This window comes from Poromitra crassiceps, assembly GCF_964638095.1.
Source record: "Poromitra crassiceps genome assembly, chromosome: 12".
Lineage (NCBI taxonomy): Eukaryota > Metazoa > Chordata > Actinopteri > Beryciformes > Melamphaidae > Poromitra > Poromitra crassiceps.
Window position 1 is genome coordinate 7060393 of NC_139632.1, and position 23531 is coordinate 7083923.

General features: G+C 46.5%; 1 protein-coding gene across 1 annotated transcript in view; it reads right to left on the minus strand.

The window, feature by feature from the left end:
• Positions 1-3865: 3865 nt before the first annotated feature.
• The window catches only part of adamts10 (ADAM metallopeptidase with thrombospondin type 1 motif, 10), a gene marked incomplete at its 5' end in the record, with an annotated part of 70017 nt that continues 50351 nt past the window's right edge, over positions 3866-23531 (minus strand). The window contains 9 exons of the mRNA XM_083647917.1: positions 3866-4426; positions 5212-5377; positions 6547-6723; positions 8109-8313; positions 9179-9308; positions 12010-12136; positions 12423-12586; positions 12945-13025; positions 19787-19910. Coding sequence (XP_083504043.1) covers positions 4317-4426; positions 5212-5377; positions 6547-6723; positions 8109-8313; positions 9179-9308; positions 12010-12136; positions 12423-12586; positions 12945-13025; positions 19787-19910 — 1284 coding nt within the window. The 3' untranslated portion in view covers positions 3866-4316. The remainder of the gene's footprint in view (positions 4427-5211; positions 5378-6546; positions 6724-8108; positions 8314-9178; positions 9309-12009; positions 12137-12422; positions 12587-12944; positions 13026-19786; positions 19911-23531) is intronic.

Below are 23531 nucleotides of genomic sequence, written 5' to 3' on the forward strand. Positions count from 1 at the left end.
TCTGGTAAGTATTCATTTATGACGCTTACATGCTATTGTGTGCGCATGATGAGACATGAAACATCCATGAGTTTCTTAAAACAGTGGTTCTCAAATTTCTTCACATGAAGGACCCCTAAACTGACAAAAATTAGACCACGGACCCCCATTTTATAGGATTTTGTCCCACGGACCCCCATATGATAAGATTGATGCTTTTAGATGTTTTATTACAGAAAGTGTATAAAACCCATGACCAAAACAGTCATTGTGTTACTTATGAAGGGAACCCCCTTCAAGGACCCCTGGGGGCCGGACCCCCATTTGAGAACCACTGCCTTAAAAGCATGCAAAGATAGGATATATCAAATGTGTGAATATTTTGAGTCAGTCTGCTACCAGTCAAACCGCACCGAATGCTTTTCTGAAACGTGGTGTTGGATTTTTGTGTTGAACTCTATAAAGGCTAAGTGCAGAAAATGAGTTTAAAATCTGTCATCTTTATGTTCAGGCTTGTATACACACACACACACACACACACACACACACACACACACACACAGACACACAGACACACACACACACACACACACACACACACAGATGACTGCTGTTTCTGTAGTCACTCAGACTTTTGTCCAGTTCAGGTCTCTGTCAGGATGATCGCCAAGACTTGATGTCTCAACCTCATTCAAGCAGAAGTAAGATGTTCCATGACCGCTGTCCCATCCAGAAATAGATGGCCATCACTCTGACATCATCTTCATCTGGAGGTTGCAGTATGCTATTGTCACCCGTTCTACTATGAATCACCTCATTCAATGGAAAGGAATTGCTTCAAAATGTCCCCATTCGATGGGGTGGAGTTGTACAATCTCTACAACCCAGTTTCTCTGGGGTTGTAGAGATTACTTGCAAAACCTCATTTAATGGATATGATTCTCCATTGGCTCTTCTCTCAACCACCCTGCCCACCTCTGCAGGCATGGGGAGGGTTTGCTTGGACCCCTGTGTCCTTAGGTTTAGGCATGGGGGATGGGAGAGGTTAGGGTTAGGGGTGGGGGAGGTTAGGTTTAGGCATGGGGGGTGGGAGAGGTTAGGTTTAGGCATGGGGGGTGGGAGAGGTTAGGTTTAGGGTTAGGGTGGGAGAGGTTATGTTTAGGCATGGGGGGTGGGAGAGGTTAGGTTTAGGGTTAGGGGTGGGAGAGGTTAGGTTTAGGCATGGGAGAGGCTTGGAGGGGTCTCTGGAGACGACCCCCGAGGGTCTCGAACCCTCCGTTCGGCCCCCAGACCCTCCGTTCAGCCCGCAGACCCCCCGAAGCGACCCCAGGACCTCCACAGGGTCATGCGGCCCACCCAGGCCTCGGAGACCCCAGGTTTATCCATTGAATGGGGTTTTTGCAAGTAATCTCTACAACCCAGAGAAACTGGGTTGTAGAGCTGTCCATTGAATGGGGTTTTGCAAGTAATCTCTACAACCCAGAGAAACTGGGTTGTAGAGATTGTACAACTCCACCCCATCGAATGGGGACATTTTGAAGCAATTCCTTTCCATTCAATGAGGTGATTCACACAAACATACGCGTGCCAAAAAGATGGAGGAAGACTGATACAAGTTTCCAAATTGAAGGACAGAAACCTCAAATTACCAACTCCTATCCAATCCTTTTTAATTAACAATGCGCCATGTTTATTCAATTTAATATTTCCATTTAAAAAGTTGTACATGGGAGACAAATGCATTTATCTTCTATAGTATTTAACAAAATACAGTACATGTCTGTTATAATTAGCATGTGAAAAAACAATTAACAGCACTGTCCCTCTTATTTGCTCAGATAAAATGGCCTCACTACTTAGTGCGAACCTTTACTATAAAGGTCCAGGCAGATACACATATTTGACGATAAGAGGGAAAAAAAACACTGAAATAGGATTATCCGGCGCAAACAATTGAAATCTCTTCAGAAACGGTGTGTGCCCTACCTCTGCTAACCCCCCAATTCTGACCAGAGAGGAGTATGCTATATACATTTTAAATTGTACCACATTTTGCACCAATTATCCTTTATGTCTATATCTATATATCCCACATGGAGTGAATAGTGTTGTTAGAGTAAAAGGGCTCAAGTTCACCTTCCTTCCTAACGAGTTAAAGGCACAACTGTTGCCAAACAACGACTCAAGACAATGAATGAAGACAACAGTGAACTAATAGCACCATTCCACGAACCAATCAAAGCACCACGTAGCTTCCTCTCTTTAGCTTCCTCTCTTTACAATGGAATTATGTGTCCTTTTAGTGTTACATAGAGCTGCTTTCAGCGGTGATCAGTGTGGACAAGTGTGAAGAGTCACACCACAGTTAAGACAGAGCACAGCAAGTGGAGTCAGACCAGATGACCTCGCTCGGCATTTTCCTGGCAGGACGGAAAGCATTTGAAACACGAACGCCCTAGAGCTGCAACCATTAGTCGATTAGACGATAAAAAAAAAAGCGATTAATCGTTTAGACTCATTTTTAAGAAAAGAATACTAAAATTCTCTCGTTCCAGCTTATTAAATGAAAATATTTTCTGGTTTCTTTAGTCTTCTACGACTAGTGACTAGTAAACTAGAATTATCTTTGGGTTGTGGTCACTGTTGGTCAGGACAAAAGACACTTGAGGATGTCATCTTGGGCTTTAGGGGAAAAAGTGATCATTTTCACCGTTTCTTGAAATTTTACAGACCGAACGACAAACCGATGAATCGAGAAGATAATCAACAGATGAATTGATATTCAATGAAACCGACGCTGCGTAAATTGTTTTCACAGCACTGTCAGAAGCTGTATTCAGTCACAGGAGTTTATAGGGCTGGCCTCGGTGTTGCGGTCCAGCCTTAGATGAGCACTCCTACTACAAATGACTTCCTGAATAGAAACGGTCAGAGGTCTTCACTCCTCCTCAGGAGGACCTGTTCCTGCTGGCAGATCTGACTCACTGTGTGTGTGCGCGATGCTGCTTACATTTCCGCTCACAGTAAAAGTGACTCGCACTGTAGTGCATGACCATGAGGAGAGTAACATGTGGCATTTTGAACCAAGAAAACAAACAGCAAAAGCCATGCTCAGGTGTTTCCAGTAGTAATGATACTACTGATCCCAACTAAGAAAGTTCCATTCTTGGAGACTTCATGCAGACCGCCACAGCCACAACACATATAATGCTATCATCTGGAAACGTCCTAGCGAGGCCCCACATGGGCTTGACTTTCATCACTAAAGGCAGTGTCTTCGTGTTGCCTGTGTGCAGCATAAAGTACTGTTTTATTGTAGAGGTGATATGGTTTAAGTGAACTAACCACTGACCAGACACTGTCCAGCAAAATGGCAAGACTATGGCAGATTCACTGCAGTGAGAATAGAGACAACAAAAAAAACGCCATAGTTTACAACGGAGACATCAAGTCCAGTCACATTGAGACAAATGTAGAAGACGGGAGTCCTTTGACTGCTCACACGCTGTGCAAATCAAACTGCTCATACTTTCGCTGAATAAACAGTGAGGACTGTCCAAGACGTTGACATGACACAAAGCAACGATAGCAATAAAAACAACGTGATCAAGTAACAACTATCAGATAACATACAAACAGATCTCATTCATTTCATAATATAAGATATTCCTTTTCATGGGCAAAGATATCTGTAAAATGTTTTTTTTTTTTTTCCTCCTTTCATTTTTATACAAAGTGGATTTTTGTATTCGTAAAGAAACAAATAGCGCCTGGTAACATACAGGCTTGATAACTCAGGCTGACCTTTGGGGCCACTCAAGCAAAAAAAAAAGACTACACAAGTGGAACTCAAATGAACAGAGTACTGCGACCAGTCCTGCGGCCATAATAAAAATGTAGTAGCACCAAAAAAATTACATCAGAGGGATAGTTTATGACAGAGAGAGAGGAGAGAGACAGAGAGAGAGATGCCCCGTTATCGTCTCACCCCCTAAAAGAAGATGGCAGTAAAGGACATTAACATTCTCTCTTGCTCTGTCTGTCTTTCTCCATCTCTCTCCAAGTTGTCAGCAGCAGCCCTCCCGTCTGAGGAATGTGTATCTCAGCTCAGGCTGTTTGGACCCAGTGCAGCCTGGTTCTGGGCTCAGGAGAGACATCTGGGCGAGAGGCTGGACGCGGGTGTGTGTCCCAGGTGGGTGTTGTTACTCTGTTAGGAGTAGCGTAAGGGCTGCTGGTACAAGGCTCAGTGGGAGGGTTTTGGGGGTTTTGGGGGTGTTGTGGGTTGCGGGGACCCAGGCAGCAGCGAGGCTGTGTTGAGTGTCTGGGGTGTCACCGGGTCAGTGTCCCTGGCAGGTCTTGCAGCACATCTGTCTGAAGTACGGCCGGCTGCAGAACTTGAACCTGAGCACCAGGGGGCAGTAGGCAACAGTGTTCACATCTTTACACTCTGCATGGGAGACACACATGAAACAGGGTCGTTGTTAGAGCTCAGTCACAGCATTACTCCTTCATATCTGAGCAATTGTCTTTTGTTCACTTTTTAATCGAAGTGCTTTGAAATACACTCCTATGGAAAGAGATTAGATTAGTACCAGCAGAGATTGTATTTGCCTGTTTAACTGGGACTGTAAATTAATGTAAATTCCCTGCACATTTAATGCCTATTTAACTTAGCCTGTAAATTTCATGTACATTCAATGTAAACTCTTAACTCCGACTGTAAATCTCATGTAAATTCAATGTAAATTCATATTTATTATCCACAGAACACTTCACCACTCATGAACATATTGTATATATTTACTCGATTTGATTGCACTTGCAACTTTGTGATTGTTTTTAGTTATCTTCCTACTTCTTATCTCTGTATATCGATGTGACCGCTATGCTGCATACAGACACTAAGACAAATTCCTCGTATGTAACTTGCATACTGTGGCAATAAAAGTGATTCTGATTCAGATTCTGAATTACATACATTTTAACTTGTCATGTTCACATTGGACTGTTGAATTTAAAAAAAAAGTTTTTCCCCCTTTTCATTTTTGACATTTAAATTTGGTTTAATATGAGCATGACAATCTCAAATTCCTCAAATTCTCATATACAATCTCTGCTGGAATGAATCTTTCTCGACACCACTCTTGATATGAAACATGCTTAAAAGATCATGAATAAATGCATGGATTAGGCCTAGAAGAGATTGCAAAGAAGCTAACTTTGACCTCTGACCTTCGGGGAGGTCTGTACTGACGGGCAGACTGAGGTCACATTTGCTCTTGCACTGCTGCATGGCTGCGGGCCGCTGATGCTCCATACACTCGTTGGATGGCTGACTGGTGTGAGCCAGACACTGTACAGACCGCATCTCCTGGCCCAGGCCACACCTGGCAGAGCACTGGGACACCACACACAGAAGAAACATTATTCAACATTTTGCTAATACTTTAACCCTAGTGTCTATAGATAGAATTACAGCTGCACTAGGCAGGATTCTAATGGAAAAATACACCTGTCTCATTATTCTAAATTATAGTAGGGCTGCCATAGAGAAGAGTGTCCCCCATCTTCCCTAACAGAGACCACTCGGCCCTCGCATACGCAACTCGGCCGCTGCGCAGCCTCGCCCGCAGCTCGGCTGCTGCGTGGCCTCACCTGCCCTATTGGCACGCGTGCAATGTCTCCCTCTCTCTCCCCCCTCTCTCTCTCCCTCTCCTCTCACTCAGTCTCTCTCCCCCTCTCTCTCTCATGTGTGTATGTGTGTGTCACTGATGACATCAACAGTGATGTCACAATGATGTCACAATGCCTATGTACGACATCACTGATGCCATCATCACTGATGACATCATTACTGAACCATAGCCTCAGCCTTAGGGCAATTAATCTGCCCTAATTAAAAAATCCAGCTCTGTCAGGTCACCCGCACGGGTGACCTCACACCTGTATTCAGATCCATGCAGAATAGTCTGTAAATGCTTTATATTTACTTAACACATTTATTTCATTAACAAAATAATTAAAGAGTTAATTTGAAACTTTGTAAAATGACATCAAAGTAGGAACACACCGATTTAAATCAATCCAGTGTACAGTGGATGCAGTGTACTCTACTGTACACTGCACTTCTGTCACTTAAACGGCAGCTCTGTTCCAAATCGTTACAGAACTAGCAGCACTAGCCTAGAAACTGTTTCACTGGACTTCTGTTGCTAGGGAACAGTTTGGACTCATTTCTTTCCTGTCGGTTATATACAATCAGTTTTCCAACAGAGCTCATTTGTCCAGTACTGTGACGTCTTCTTCCTTGTATTGTCTGTTGATGCCATTTGAGTTTGTGTAGGCGGTGCTCTTTTCTTTGTCTGTTCAGCATGTTGGCTTGACTATCGCTGCTTATGCTAACTACAGAGTAGCAAAATGCACATTTATTTATACGAAAATCCAGCAGATTCATCACTTTAAGAAATAGGCCCAAGGGCAAATAGAAGAGAAAGACATTAAAGGGAGTCGAGGGGGTTTAGATGTTCACAGTTCAACAGCAACAAGCAGACAGCCTGTGGGTCTCACCTCTCCCCAGGGACCCGTCACCCAGTGAGAGGGTGGGCAGCGCTGCAGGTTACAGCGCACCCTGGAGGTGGGTCGGCCGTTCTTGGGGCACTCCGACTCTGCCAGTGTGTCTCCGCTCTCCCCGCTCTTACACAGGATCACACGGTGCCTGTAGCCGGGGCCGCAGCCCGGCGTGCACTGGAGACACAGCAGGAGACAGGGGGCAGGGGGGGAGGATGGAGGGAGGGGAGACAGAGGCAGGGGGGGGGGGGGGGGGGGGGGGGGCGAGGGAGGGAAGACAGGGCAGGGGTAGTGTGGGAGGAGGGGAGGCAGTGAGATGAAGGGGTCGCTGAGGTCACAGGCAAGAAAAGTTCATATTCTGCCCAGCAGATGGCAGCAGTTGTGCGAGATAAAACAGTAGAGAGCTTGCTTAGTTCCAGTAAGTCAGCTGGACATGATTCCTATCCTCTTGCTGCCATCTCTAGATTACACAAGCAGAAAGGCCAGAGAAAAACTGCAGACTGCTCCATTCAGTGACAGCACTACATTTAGACTGCTTCATTCAGTGACAGCACTACATTTAGACTGCTTCATTCAGTGACAGCACTACATTTAGACTGCTCCATTCAGTGACAGCACTACATTTAGACTGCTCCATTCAGTGACAGCACTACATTTAGACTGCTCCATTCAGTGACAGCACTACATTTAGACTGCTCCATTCAGTGACAGCACTACATTTAGACTGCTCCATTCAGTGACAGCACTACATTTAGACTGCTCCATTCAGTGACAGCACTACATTTAGACTGCTTCATTCAGTGACAGCACTACATTTAGACTGCTCCATTCAGTGACAGCACTACATTTAGACTGCTTCATTCAGTGACAGCACTACATTTAGACTGCTCCATTCAGTGACAGCACTACATTTAGACTGCTCCATTCAGTGACAGCACTACATTTAGACTGCTCCATTCAGGTAGACTGCTCCATTCAGTGACAGCACTACATTTAGACTGCTTCATTCAGTGACAGCACTACATTTAGACTGCTCCATTCAGTGACAGCACTACATTTAGACTGCTCCATTCAGTGACAGCACTACATTTAGACTGCTCCATTCAGTGACAGCACTACATTTAGACTGCTTCATTCAGTGACAGCACTACATTTAGACTGCTGCATTCAGTGACAGCACTACATTTGGTTCCATTGTTTCAGTTCATAGTGAATTGTGACAACAAAGTTGAGCACAAACTGGGACATATGAGGACGACTTATCAGCTTGTTGTAGTTAAGGAATTTGTACACAAGGAAAAGTCAACAAGCCTCTTTCTAGAAGCACAGCTACACTGGAGGACTATGGAGAAGGAATGGAACACCCTTCAGACTGCCATGGACCGAACCGCTTGAACTATGGGGTAAGGATTAAAAATAGGTCAGGGCCTGTTCCTGGTGCGTTCCCACACTGGAAGCAAAAACTATTGTTCCGTCTAAGATTGTTCACAAACATCCAAATCTGGCTCCTATTCAGCCATTGAGATTGAGAACCGTGAATTTTGGTGTTTTTCGTCCTCTACCTCTGACCAGTCCAGGGCCAGCCATTCGGGGGGGCAGGTGTGGTTGCTGCAGGGCTCAGTGAGGGGGGGGTGTGGGGGGGTGCAGGCGGAGTCATCCTGGACCTTCTCCTCCGTGGCAGAGCTCCTCCTCTTGCAGAGCACCTCCCGTGTCCGCAGGCCGCCGTTGCAGCTGCGGCTGCACTCTGACCAGTCGCCTGTCCACCAGCTGGGGGGGCAGAGAGGAGCCGGGTCGTTAGTTCATCTGACTTCTGGCCCTCTTCCTCTCGCCATCTCATGATATATGGAACCGCCAGAGCAGCAGATTATACTGTAGACTACACGCGAGCGTTCACAGGTATGCAATAGTCAAGAACACAAACGCATAGAAAATGCACAAGTGGGAGTTGGCATGCTATATACGCATGCATGGAGACCATGGGGATTTAAATTCATAAAAACACAAACACACATGCAACAGAACAAGCTTACTACAATGATTCAAAACCACAACTAGGAAGCAGGAAGAGGTAAATGAAAGCTAAGCTAAATGCAAACATTTGACCAAAATACTAATGTTGATTGAAAAAACAAACAAACAAACAGAGACACACATCTGCCCATGTGACTGTCTTGTCATTGACTTTGTACACACCCACCTTGTTAATTCCACCGGTGTTAATCATTCAACTACTATGTGTTATGTGTTTGGACCCCAGGAAGAGTAGTCTCACCTTGGTGCAGACTAATGGGGATCCACAATAAACAATAAACTCTGATTGGCTGCAGCAGACACCAGCCATAATATTTCTGTGAATAAGATTCACTTGTTTTTATGCCCTGATGAAGACTATTATGTTGAAACGCGTAGGCGTGAAGCCATACTATTAAAGGCTTTTGAATTTTTTTGCAAAACAGTGAGCCTTGGAAGTTTTTTGGTTATGACTTTTTTGATCACTAAGCTGAATACAAGTCAACCACCTTTGATCTCATGATTTGGCCCGGGATCCAATGAGCACCTGTTTGTGACACCTGCAGTTGTGAAGCAGCACTCCCTGAGGCTAATCTATTGGCATTTGCTCTCAGCTACTCACGTTGGGGAGCACGGCTCAGAATTGCAGGCCCTCCTCTTCTCTTTGGGTTTGTTCTTCTTGTCACAGAAGTGGTTGTAGACGACTGAATGGTCGGCTTGCTTCTTACACACCACCTGCTGGAGCTGCACTCCTGGGGAGGGCAGAGACAGGGACAAACACCAGACAAGACACACGCGACAATATCAAGATTGGTTTCATTCTGTGCTTTGCATCCCTGCTTTGGTAGATACTGAAATATGAGCGTGACATGAAGATCTGGACCTGAACACACAATGTTATGGCTATTGAGGGCGGCTTTAGCTCAGGAGGTAGAGCGGGTCGGCCAATGACGCAAGGGTTGGCGGTTCGATCCCCGCTCCCTCCTGGCTGCTGTCGCTGTGTCCTTGGGCAAGACACTTAACCCTCCTTGCTCCCGATGGTGTGTAGGCACCCTACGTGGCAGCCTGCCGCCATCGGTGTATGAATGGGTGAATGTAGACTATCTACTGATTGTAAAGCGCTTTGGATAAAAGCGCTATATAAATGCAGACCATATTGAGGTGCCTCAAACTAGAGTACTCTCTTCAAGGATAGGAGTTGAGTGATAGCATCACTCAATGAGTATCAGCAATGAAAAGAAACACAGCACAGCTTGTCATTCTTCACTCCACACCAGACATTTTATCAGGTATAGAGACACTGCGGAGCACGTCATTATTCAGAAACCACGTCCAAAACGGGGGGAAAACAAAAACTCCACCCCCCAATCCTGGCCTTCTCCTATGTGATGTGTTGCACACAAAGATCGTATATACGGAAGATGAACACTCCAACTTACTTCCTCGACAGCTAGATCCATATTTTTCTTCTCGCAATTATCAATGGCTTCATTGTTTTGCTCAGGAGTACAAAAAAAATGTAATTGCCGATTTTTCTTTACATTTGTTGTCTGCGTAGCCCAGCCACACAACAGCTTTTATCTATGTTTAATTCAAGGAAAATGACGCTGGTGTTTGGAAGTGAATGGAGAGTTTGGAAGTGTCTCTCTCTCTATGAACATTTAGCAGGTCTGAAAGGAGACAAAAACGGTTTGTCTCTTTGCCTTCAATGCTTTTTTGGGGGAAACACTTGACTTGAAGTGGTGCTTATAAAAGCATTATAGGCACATTGTGAGTGTGTATGTAATTATTATAATCCGAGGATGAAATAATAAACACAAGGTCTGAATATCATTGTCTGATGTTTGTGCCATGATTACATTGTAAGAAAAGTTGATCTGAGCTTCTGATGGGCCTCTAATCCGCTTGTAATGCATCTCAATACACTTCAATTAAAGTGTTAGCCTTTTCTCACTCAGCATGCAGTTCACTCCAGCTGCACGTGTGCGTGTGTTTCAGAGGCAAACGGGTTCTTATCAGGTATCACACAAAGCTTCGGATCATGAAGAAAGGGAGAGCGCTTATGTGTGGTATCTTCAAATCAAGGCCTCACACAGCCCCTGAACCAGGGAGTTCCCCAAGCCCCGGCAGCCGGCTATTTCTCCGCCTACTTTTTTTTTTTTTACAGTGCACCTGAACGCAAGATACCCGCTGAATAAGTGTCCAAATGATCATGTCATTCTGGCCAATACTCCACTTCTGTTATAACATTTCAGTCTGGAATATGGAATATCTTTCAATAATCTTTATGACTAAAAGGCTAAAAGTAATCTCACGTGTAAGAAATGACTGTTCTACAATTAAGTAAAACTGTAAATAATTAACTTGTTGGTTTTGGATTTATTTAGCTTCAAGAGTGCATTTTTGTTCTTGTGTGACCCTCAACACAGGCTTTGAGAATCCCGGGCCACTTACTGATACTTAATATGCTTAAATTAACCCACTCATATTCTGGTTTATTTCTAGAAAAACACTTTGGCTAGTGGAAATTCTAATTGGCTGGTAACTTCTAGCAGCCATATTGGCAGGTGGTCAAAAAAGCTAATTTCAAGCCCTGCAGGGAGAGCAAGTGGTGACATAGGAGTGAGTGAGAAAAGGATCAAATATTGGTGTTTAAGACTGAATAATGACATCACAACTGTTCATTTAAAATGAGTTATTCCTCTAAACCTGACTTCAAATGCCCAACATTTTTCCGCACCGGCGCCGTTTGGCCCCCAACCCTCAGCAAAATCTGGCCCCCTGGCAGTGAGGACATTTTTTGTGGTCCTCTCTATCATCAAAGTTCCTGGGTTACGGCATGACAATATTTGTTTGGCCCCCAACAATCTGGGTTTCTCATGTGGCCCCCCCATGAAAAATAATTGCACACCCCTGATCTAGCCTCTTAAATTGGTTCTCAAAGTGAACCAGATTCATGCATAATACATAATCGTTTAAAATGTACACATTTTTCTTACAGGGGGCATGGCCCCGTGAACCCCCCAGGAGGGTCCAAGCAAGGTCTACCCACCACAATCTCTCCAAATCCTGTGGGAAACATAGTTATTAGTATTCTCTTTGTTCTTAAAAATATACATTGCCTGTTTGTGTTTTGCAATATGGATATTGTTTTATTTATAATTAAATTGAGCATTGGGACTTTATAAGAATGTTTATTTGTATTATTTCAATTGTCACACTCATGGATACATATTTGAGGTTTGTTTATTAATTGGGAAAAGGACCACTGGAACAAACGCCGCGAACATGAGCCGGCTACTTTTTCAATCTGACTGGCTACTCAAAAGTTTGGGGAACTCTCTGCCCTGAACTGCTCTAACGCCTGTAGCTTCAACGTGGAAGAACATTCCAGTCCCATTTTTACATTCTGTGTGTGTGTGTGTGTGTGTGTGTGTGTGCGTGTGTGGGTACCTCCAGCACATAGAACTGAGCAGCGAGACCAAGAGGTGTAGTGCCAGGCATAGCCGCTCAGAGGATCCCTGCTGACCGGGGGGTTGAAACGATAGTGAATCCCTAAGTTCTCCTCCCTGACCAGCACCTACAGACACACACACACACACACACACACACACACACACACACACACACACAGAAGCACGTGCACCACACACACACACACATACGCACGCACGCACGCACACACACACATTTAGGCTGAATTAAAATGCAACACAAAATCTAGAAAACCGTAATCATAATTCAACGTCATACAGTAGTTCTTTTTGGAAAACTTTTCCAGATCAAAAAGATGGTGCGGCCATTTTTGATTTGGGCATTTCTTTAGTTCAAGAAACCTCCAGTCAGTGTCGTGCATCCAGTCCTACCATGATGATGAGGGTCATGTTCGTGGGCCCCAGGGCCTCGAGGGTTTCTGGCCCATCGGTGGGCCGCCGGTAATGGAAGGTTGTCCCGGCGATCTCGAACCTGCGGGGTGTGTCAATGGTCAGCTTCCCATTGATGAAGTACTGGTCACCTTTACTCTTCAGCACTGGGACACAGAAGAGGCGAAGAAAGACAGAAATGAAATACAGGAACAAACTCATGGACTTCACTCATCCCATTTCTGCACCCCGCATGAATGATGAAGATGAGATGAGAGTGAAGATACACCGAGCGAAGGAACTCCGTTAATACTTTTTTTATAGTTTGGAAATAGGTTTTATTCTTAAGGAAGACATGAGAAATAAAATAAAAAATACATTGCACCAGCCAGCATAGTTAACAATGATTTCCTGATGCTTCGTGGTATCTGGCGGCACTGTAAAAGATAGCATAGCCATTTCTATGATCGTGCATATGAAAACGTCAGTGTACCAACAACAGTGAACTTGAAGAGGAGATCCTACCAAGATAGTTGAGGGAGATGTTGAGCTCTTGTATGTGGATGAACACTGATCCTTTAGGAATCCTGACCACCTCTTCATAACCTGCCACACACACCCCACACACACACACACACACACACACACACACACACACACACACACACACACACACACACACACACACACACACACACACACACACACACACACACACACACAGTAAGGTGAGGAGGTTTATTGACTGGGGAGCAGGGGAGTGAGTGAGTAGTGTTTAGCTCTGTGGGACACCAATGGAAGAAGCAGAGGCTTCAGATTCCAGCTGCATTCCTGGGCAGCGGGCCTCAGCTGCTCCGCTCCGCTCCGCGCGCCTCAGCTGCTCCGCTCCGCTCTTTGCTAGAGAGTTCAAACCGTGCCAGCAGCCAGCGTCTCCTCTCCTCTCCTCTCCTCTCCTCTCCTCTCCTCTCCTCTCCTCTCCTCTCCTCTCCTCTCCTCTCCCTCCATCGCTTTTACTCTCTTATCCGTTCTTTTTAGACACTCATCTCACCTCCACCGTCTCTCTCCCTCTCTCTCTCTCTGTCAGTGCTGCTCTGCTGTCCAGCCAGCCAGCCAGCCACTGCAGCCCTGTAAATAACTTTAGCCTCACTAGGAGGAGGAGGAGGAATAAAATCATTCCTTCCAGTGCTGTGACCACAGAGGAAAGGAGAGGCTTGGCCCCTGACCTCTCCATGGAGCTGGAGAGGGTGGACTGACCCAGCTTTGGGCCTGGTGTTTCTAGATGTGTGGGGGGAGAGAGAGACAGAGATGGAAGAATAGAGGGACAGAGTGTGAGGTTTTTGGCCACCCGGCCTGGCCTCAGAGAATGAGAGAGAGAGAGAATGAGACCAAAAGTGCGAGGAGGGTGAGGCTCCTCTGTTAACAATCAGGGACCTGTGTGGTCAACAGAGAGCCAGAGAGCTGTAAACCCCGGCCCCTGACACTTCAGTAACCCTCAGCGCCTGCCAGAGCCTCAGACCGGACAGATGGAGAGACACCGTGGTGTCTGAGCTGTGACCGCAGAGAGAGACACCATCGTCTCTGAGCTGTGACCACAGAGAGACACTGTGGTCTCTGAGCTGTGACCACAGAGAGAGACACTGTGGTCTCTGAGCTGTGACCACAGTGAGAGACACTGTGGTCTCTGAGCTGTGACCACAGTGAGAGACACCGTGGTCTCTGAGCTGTGACCACAGAGAGACACTGTGGTCTCTGAGCTGTGACCACAGAGAGACACTGTGGTCTCTGAGCTGTGACCACAGAGAGAGACACCGTGGTCTCTGAGCTGTGACCACAGAGAGACACTGTGGTCTCTGAGCTGTGACCACAGAGAGAGACACTGTGGTCTCTGAGCTGTGACCACAGAGAGAGACACTGTGGTGTCTGAGCTGTGACCACAGAGAGACACTGTGGTCTCTGAGCTGTGACCACAGAGAGAGACACTGTGGTCTCTGAGCTGTGACCACAGAGAGAGACACTGTGGTGTCTGAGCTGTGACCACAGAGAGACACCGTGGTCTCTGAGCTGTGACCACAGAGAGACACTGTGGTCTCTGAGCTGTGACCACAGAGAGAGACACCGTGGTTTTTGAGCTGTGACCACAGAGAGACACTGTGGTGTCTGAGCTGTGACCGCAGAGAGACACTGTGGTCTCTGAGCTGTGACCGCAGAGAGAGACACCGTGGTCTCTGAGCTGTGACCGCAGAGAGACACTGTGGTCTCTGAGCTGTGACAACAGAGAGACACTGTCGTCTCTGAGCTGTGACCACAGAGAGACACTGTGGTCTCTGAGCTGTGACCGCAGAGAGAGACACCGTGGTCTCTGAGCTGTGACCGCAGAGAGAGACACTGTGGTCTCTGAGCTGTGACCACAGAGAGAGACACCGTCGTCTCTGAGCTGTGACCACCGAGCAATAATCAACAGCATTTCTAAACACCGCATCCTTTAGAAAACCTAGCTAACTAACCCTAACCCACAAATTGAGGGATCCCTGATTGATTTTCCAACAGACACACTAGTTTAGTTTGACAGCACAGCTGAAATGGTTTGGCTTAGTGGCAGGGCTGTAAAGCATGTCCTGCATGGTGAGGGCAATGTTATCAGTCAATTATAGTAAGAGAATGCCAAAAGTGGAGATAAAAGGTTTCTTCAGGATGATATATATCAGTATGGTCGTGACTTGAGCTCTATCCACGTTTGCCCAACTGCCTGGTCGGTGCCAGCAGACAGACTGTATTTAGATCAGTGAGGCAGCGAGAGGAGAAGGCTTGGCTAAAGGCTGAGTTCAGAGACATAAAAGTGCTGCTGGAGATGATGACATGACTGAGTGATTCTGCCAGTCATAAATCTGCCTGAGCCCAGAATACACCTCCTGTCACGGGCTTTGTGCCGGGGTTAGGGAGGGGACAGGGACTGGAGATGTGACAGGGACTGGAGATGTGACAGGGGCCGGAGATGAGACAGGGACTGGAGATGAGACAGGGACTGGAGATGTGACAGGGGCTGGAGATGTGACAGGGGCCGGAGATGAGACAGGGACTGGAGATGTGACAGGGACTGGAGATGTGACAGGGACTGGAGATGGGACAGGGGCCGGAGATGTGACAGGGGCTGGAGATGTGACAGGGGCCGGAGATGAGACAGGGACTGGAGATGTGACAGGGGCTGGAGATGAGACAGGGACTGGAGATGTGACAGGGGCTGGAGATGGGAGAGGGGTTCGAGATGGGAGAGGGGTTCGAGATGGACTGGAGATGGGAGAGGGGTTTGAGATGGACTGGAGATGGGAGAGGGGTTTGAGATGGGACACAGGTTAGAGATGGTTCAGGTGTTCGCGATGGGACAGGACTGAGTAGAGGTTGGAGTTGAGATTTTGGACCTTAGGCTGGCGTGTCTTTATGAGAAAATTCATACTCATTTTGTAATGATACAAAATATCCAACGATAATTGTCGTTGGATATTTTGGGGGTAGTTGAGACTTCAGCAGGAGGCTGGAGCTGACAGACCGGTCCTGGTCACTGTGGTCCAAAACGCGGCCACCGGCCCTGCCTGCCTGCCTGCTCAGGGTGTGTCCCCTCTGAGGATTCTTGGAAGGGGGTGAGTGGTGTTGACAGTTGGGTGAGAGACTGTGGAGTGGGTGTTGCGGGGGGAACGTAGCCCAGAATAGATCCGACAGCAGCCCAACCTCAACCCACACTGGTCAGACCTCACCTAAATCTGTCTGCCACGTGTCCCTGGGTGGCTGGCAGATACAGGAGAAACCACACACACACACACACACACGAAACGCACACACACACACATATACACACACACGAAACACACACACACACACACATGAAACACACACACACACACACACACACACACACAAAACACACGCGCACACACACACACACACAAAACACACACACACACACGAAACACACACACACACACACACACACGCACACACACACACACACACACACACACTGATAATCCCATGTGGGATGGGTCATGTAATTTGTCCTGACACGTAAATAAAACTTTCATTCATTCATTCATTCATTCATTCACACACACACATATACACACACGTACATATTATATATGTGTACGCACGTGCACACATGCACACATTCTCTTGTTCTCATTTTCTCTCTCTCTCTCTCTCTCTCTCTGTCACACACACACAAACACACACGCACACACACAACTCACATACAGACAGTGCCGAGACACGCCTCCTGGCCGGAAGTCCGGCATCATCCTCTAATTGTGACTGCGAGAAGCATCTTGAGAAGCCATTAAGCTGAGAGAGTATCAGGTACCTGCATGATGTTAGCCTGCAGTGCAGCATATAATGACAGACTGATGAACTTCCAAGGCCTTCTATTAGGACGCTGCAGGACCCAACAGGAATCCAATTAACTAGAGCAGTGGTTCCTGACCTTAGGGTCGCGACCCTAAAGGCCACAACAGACTCGTCCGTCAGAGCCTCGCCCCGCCCTCCCCGTATGACGGCGGATGGAGCGCCGTCATGCGGGGAGGGGGCGCCGTCGGCTGACGGGGGCTGCTCGAAAATGTAACTCAGCGGCGACGATACGTGCGTGACGTCAGCTGCACAAGAGTTGTGATTGGCCGTTGCCTTGGGCCTGTAACGCTGTAGTCAGCGGAGACCCGATGTGATTGAGTCCTTACCGTCCTCATCGTCGTAAAGTCGGCTTCGGAGTATAACGTTAGATTATAACGAACTAGTTGTGTGGCTTAGCCTTCCCAAATGTTGAGGGTCGTTTTTTAGAATTTAATACATAGAATTGGGAACGTTACATTCAATTTCATTCAGACTGCCTGGCACACAATCGCCGCCATTTTCCCACGGAGCTTCCACAGGAGGAGGGAGGGTGGGAGGAGGGAGGGCGTAGTGGCGTCCTAGCGTGTAGGGCTCGCTGGCGCCGGCAGACGGCGCGACGGCTCCAATTCGAGGCGGACGGACGAGTCTGTTGTGGCCTTAAGTGGGGTCGCCTGAAATTTAAATAGGGTCGCCTGAAATTTTGAAAAAAAAACAAAAACAAAAAAATTACACCACACAATTTAAAACTAACGAAGATGATTAGGGTCACTTGCCTTTTTTTTTTAGTTCTGAGTTTAAAGTGAAAGTGATCATCTCTAAGATTTCAGTTTTGTTCTCTTGGGTGACACCTATGGTGATGAGTGGTAATTGCAGGTGAGATCCAAACAGTGTCAATGGGCTCACTATCAGATAGTGACTTTTTTAATGAAAATGTTTGAGATTATAACTTTAAATCAGGATTCTGAGAATAAAGGCAGAATTTTGAAAATAAAGTCAGAAATTTGAGATTAAAGTCAGAATTCTCAGATTAAAGTCAGAATTCTGAGGGGAAAAAAGAAGCATACATGTGACATCACCGACGATGTCACTGATGATATTATCGACGGTGTACCTAGATTTTTGTGACGTCATAATCGGGTGACGAGCCAAGAAAGTTTGGGAACCCCTGAACTAGAGATTCAAGCTTCTCCTTTATCATCATGCAAAAGACTTGCTTGATGTAGACGCAATGGTTGATAAGACTATGTCACTGTATTGCTGACTGTAATGGCATGTTTCAATCTGTGCTGTGTCAGTGCTCAACTGCTATGTCTGCACACATGATTTATTCCTCAGCAATGCCATGGAAACAGCATCAGAAATACAACATGTACTGGAAGAAATGATTGTTCTGCAGCTCGATGGAGTTGTGCTGGCTTGATCAAATAAATAACTGTAACAGTACGCTGCTGTGAACAGAGTTTGCATGTGAACAGACAATTATACAATACATTCTGAATGTCTAGGGTGTCCTAAATCACACGGCAAGGCAGCCTTCCAAGGCACATTCAGAATCCAAAATGTCCAGAATCCAAAATGCACAAGATGCAGTACAGTACATGTGCACATTGCTGGGTCAGCAGAACAATTACCTTGCATAACGTCTCAATGTAAACGCTTTATTAACCTAATGTGATTCTCAGGAGGCTGGAAGCTGTCCCAGTGCTGAGGTCAAAGCAAACAAACTTTAAACTCCTATTTCCCCTGACAATGAAATGAGGTCAGATCAACATCTCGCTTTATATATCACCTTCATGTAGGTCAGGGGTTCCCAACCTTTTTTGCCTCGTGACCCTATTTTGACGTCGCAAAAATCTAGGGACATTCAAATTCTGGTACACCATCGATAATGTCATCAGTGACATCGTCAGTGATGTCACATAGTATGCTTCTTTTTCCCCTGCAGAATTCTGACTTTAATCTGAGAATTCTGACTTTAATCTCAAAACTCTGACTTTATTCTCAGAATCCTGATTTAAAGTTATAATCTCAAAGATTTTCATCTATAAAAAAATAAAAAATAAATAAAAATAGTCACTCACTATGTTGATTGAGGCTATGGTCCATTGATGGAAGCCTTTGCAGTATAGACCAAATCACCGTGACGTCACCATGTAAACAACATTACTTCCGCGTACCACTTTGGGAAGGCGGCAGGTTTAAATGTGCGTGTTGTCAAATAAATGCTGTCAAACCCTCTGACAGAGGTCCTGTACCTCCTCACAGGACAGAGTGAGAGATCCTGTACCTCCTCACAGGACAGAGTGAGAGAGATCCTGTACCTCCTCACAGGACAGAGTGAGAGAGATCCTGTACCTCCTCACAGGACAGAGTGACAGAGGTCCTGTACCTCCTCACAGGACAGAGTGACAGAGGTCCTGTACCTCCTCACAGGACAGAGTGACAGAGGTCCTGTACCTCCTCACAGGACAGAGTGACAGAGGTCCTGTACCTCCTCACAGGACAGAGTGACAGAGGTCCTGTACCTCCTCACAGGACAGAGTGACAGAGATCCTGTACCTCCTCACAGGACAGAGTGACAGAGATCCTGTACCTGCTCACAGGACAGAGTGACAGAGGTCCTGTACCTGCTCACAGGACAGAGTGACAGAGGTCCTGTACCTCCTCACAGGACAGAGTGACAGAGATCCTGTACCTCCTCACAGGACAGAGTGACAGAGGTCCTGTACCTCCTCACAGGACAGAGTGACAGAGGTCCTGTACCTCCTCACAGGACAGAGTGACAGAGATCCTGTACCTGCTCACAGGACAGAGTGACAGAGGTCCTGTACCTCCTCACAGGACAGAGTGACAGAGGTCCTGTACCTCCTCACAGGACAGAGTGACAGAGATCCTGTACCTCCTCACAGGACAGAGGTCATGTACCTCCTCACAGGACAGAGTGACAGAGGTCCTGTACCTCCTCACAGGACAGAGTGACAGAGGTCCTGTACCTCCTTCAGGCAGCGAGTCGTTGAAGACTCCTTCGATGGCCTCGCAGCTGCTCCCGTCACCCCCGCAGAGCCGGCAGCGGTCCTCGCGTACGTCCGAGCCGAGGATGCGGTCACAGCCCACGTGCTGCGGGAAGGGAGAGACAGCAGAGTTGGTGGGGGGTAGGGGGGTCACACTCGGGGTCAGTCAGGGGTCAAAGGGCAGAGTCAGAAAGCGGACAGGTGTGAGTGTGAGTGTGAGTGCAGACGGCCTTTTCCAAAACAAAGAAACATCAGATTAGGGATGGGGCCGATCCGATCCAATATCGCTATCGGGTGCCGATGTTGCCACTAATTCACGGATCGGAATCGGGATTTTTTTTTTTTTGCAATTCCAGCGCGGGCCGCACAGGCCGTAATTTTCCCATGTATAATAGTATCCTTCTTTGCCTTGTATATTTTCTTAATTTTGTCTGCTTTTTGCAAGGTATATTTAAAAAAATATTTAATTGGCCAAATCTTTGCCTATACTTTATATTCAAGAAAAATATTGGTATCGGCATAATATCGGTATCGGCAGATATCCAAATTCAGGTATCGGAATCGGATCGGAAATGAAAAAATGTGGATCGGTGCATCCCTACATCAGATGGTCACGCCCAGATGTGTGTTCTGTTCCTCCTCAGACACAACGCTCTCACACTAAAAACCCTACCATTCGTATTCCGCTATGCTTCTGTCGACCTACAGGAGTTTTCATGTTGAGCTGAGCAGGTGGTATTTCTCAATATCTTTAACAGCAGAGCAAAACCTAAACAAAAGTCTAGTGAATGAATGGCTGCTGCTCTCGTTCTCATATATTTCTATGGCAGTTTGCTTATTGTATCTGAGGGGTAATGAGGCTTCAGTTTCTCTGACCTTGGTTTGGGTCACTTCACAGCTCAAAGCTGACTCCAGTGTTTACAGAGTGCTTCAGGTCGGGGGGTTGATCACCACCATGATCATCTGGCAGCCTCATCATCTGGCCAGTGAGTGGCAAGTTTCAAATGAAAAAGGCTCTAACCAGTATGAGGCCCCTCATGGTCTACATATAGACATTCTGTTTCAGTCAGACCAAAGCACAATAAAGATTGCATATTATAATTATGCTGTTTGTGGTACTGACATTTCAGTTTTATGAGATGAGGTGAGGTGAGGCGGGCTCGCTGCTGCGTTTGAAACGGGCTTCACACGTCAGTGACGTCACACGTCAGTGACATCACTGACGTGTGACGTCACTGACGTGTGACGTCACACACCACTTCACCCTAAAGCTAAAGCTCTTTCTGCAGCAGCAGACCACAGTTTATGTCACAGGCTTACTGAGATTGACCGATCTTCATATTTGGAACATAGGGATCAGATTGATCCAGATGATGTGGGAGAAATGGCTTTGTACTATGCAAACAAAGGTCGTGTGCCTGATAGAACATGCAGCTTTCATTGTACGCTATAGGAGGAAACCAAGACTGCCTTTATTTCAGTTCATGCAAAAATAAGAAACCTGAACTCTTCGGGTCAGGAGATAATGTTAAGTTGGAATGGCTATTCAGAGAGGGAGTCTTCGGTTTGGCCAGTTTTATTGGGAGAGCTTGGAAACTGAGAATGGAGAAGTTGTTTATTTTATTCTCTTTTTTTTTATTCTGATTGATTGATTTATGATTCTGTCTTGACCTGTACATGTATGGATGAACTTTTTGTAACTTGCTAGTTTGTTTTGTTGAACTTGAATGATTTGTGTCTTGTAAGCCCATACGGCAGTGATACTCAACTTGCGGCCCCCTGTGTGGCCCGCGATGGAATTGCAAAAAAATATTTTTTTTTTTTTTACAGTGCACCTGAACGCAACATGCAAGATAGCCGCTGAATAAGTGTCCAAATGTTCATGTCATTCTGGCCAATACTGCACTTCTGTTATAGCATTTCAGTCAGGAATATGGAATATCTTTCAATAATTTATGATTTAGCTGCTAAATTGTCAAATACCGCCGTCTGCTCGCACCCAGGCACTTATGTATGTACTTAACCTAACTAACTTAACTAACTATCCGGTGTGCACAACATTGTCAGACTAAACTCCGGCTGACACCCCAAAAACCTACAATCCGCTACAGCCCCTGGCCTTCTATCATTTTACGAAAGTGGCCCCCGGGCAAAGCAAGTTGAGTATCCCTGCCATACGGGCTGGGCACCAAATGGTGCACAACACAGAAATTAAGAATATATATATATATATATATATATATATATATATGTAAAGTGTCAGATGTCTGCAACAATGGTGCATAAATTAAGGTGCTAGCAAGAACACGCAACAGCCGAGACGAGTGAGACTGACCATTCGCAAAAAATCAAGCTACAACAAGCTACATCTCAATTGTGTCAGATCTCTCCTTCACGTGGGTTAACAGGTGCAATCGCTGCGAGCACACAGCCTTCACCTGGAGTCACCTGCTCCGTTAATGCCATGAAGGAACAGGTGTTCTTAATATTTTGTGCACTCTAGATTTTGCCCAACAGGTCTGGGAAGAAGGCAGCCGGGTTGCTAACATGTGTACAAAGAGGGACCATCTGTTCCCCAAACCCATTCCTCCCACTCTCCTTCTGTTCCTCCCTCTCCCTCCCTCCATCCTCAAACCATCGCCGGGCCCCTGGAACCAAGGCCGCCCGCCACCAGGCTGCAAACGATAATTACACGTTTCTCCTCGACGCGTTTGAATTTTTACGCGTGCCGTAAATATACGAGAGGCGATACGCCGGCCCGGAGCAGAGGATGAGGAGAGGAGAGAGGTGAAAGAAGGAGAGCGAGGGAGGGAGGGAGGGAGAGGCGGTGGCTGGATTGCAAAACAGAAAAATCACGAGCGAGAAGTTAGAGGAAAGAGCGGAGGGGAAAAGAGAAAAAAGTGAGAGAATGCAAGGAATGGAGAGAAGCAGAGAGCCAGAAAGAAAGAAAGAGAGAGAGAGAGAGAGAGAGAGAGAGAGGGAGAGGGAGACAGAGAGCCACACAGAGGAAAAGACTGCAGCGAATGTGTATCAGCCAGCCTGCAGTGCAGACAGACTAACAGCTGAGCTGGAGGGTCACTGAGTTCCTACAGAGCAGAACAGAGAGAGAGAAGAGAAAGTAGGAGAAGTAGGAGGAGGGAGAGAAAGAGAGAGAGAGAGAGAGAGAGAGAGAGAGAGAGAGAGAGAGAGAGAGACAGAGAGAGAGACAGAGACAGAGAGAGGATGTTGATAAACAGAATCCTCTCTTCTTTGGATGAGCCCGGGCGGGAACTCCCACTCTCCCCCCCTGCCCATCTCCCCCCTGTGTACCCAAGCCCAGAGACACTCCAAACAAAGCGAGAGGGGCGGGGGACGGGTTGGGTTGCTCAATTGAAAAATGAAATCTTGCTGCTCTCCACAAAACTGTGAGCAACCACAGAACAACAATTTGGATCTTTTGCGCGTTGTGTGTGTGTCCCTGCGTCTTTTGCTCCCCGTCCAAAGCATCTCTCTCTCTCTCTCTCTCTCTCTCGCAGTGAAAAACGACGTCCAAAATCAACAAGAAGGGGGAACTATCATCACGATGTGTTCATCAACAGCGACATTATAAACCATGCATCATTATGCATCATTATGCATCGTTACCATCCTTTCTTTAAACACATGGCTCAATGGGGGGGAGGCTTGTGGGCGCCCCAGGCGGTCTCTGGCTAAATGAACAGCAGTGAGATCTTGTTTTCATTTACCA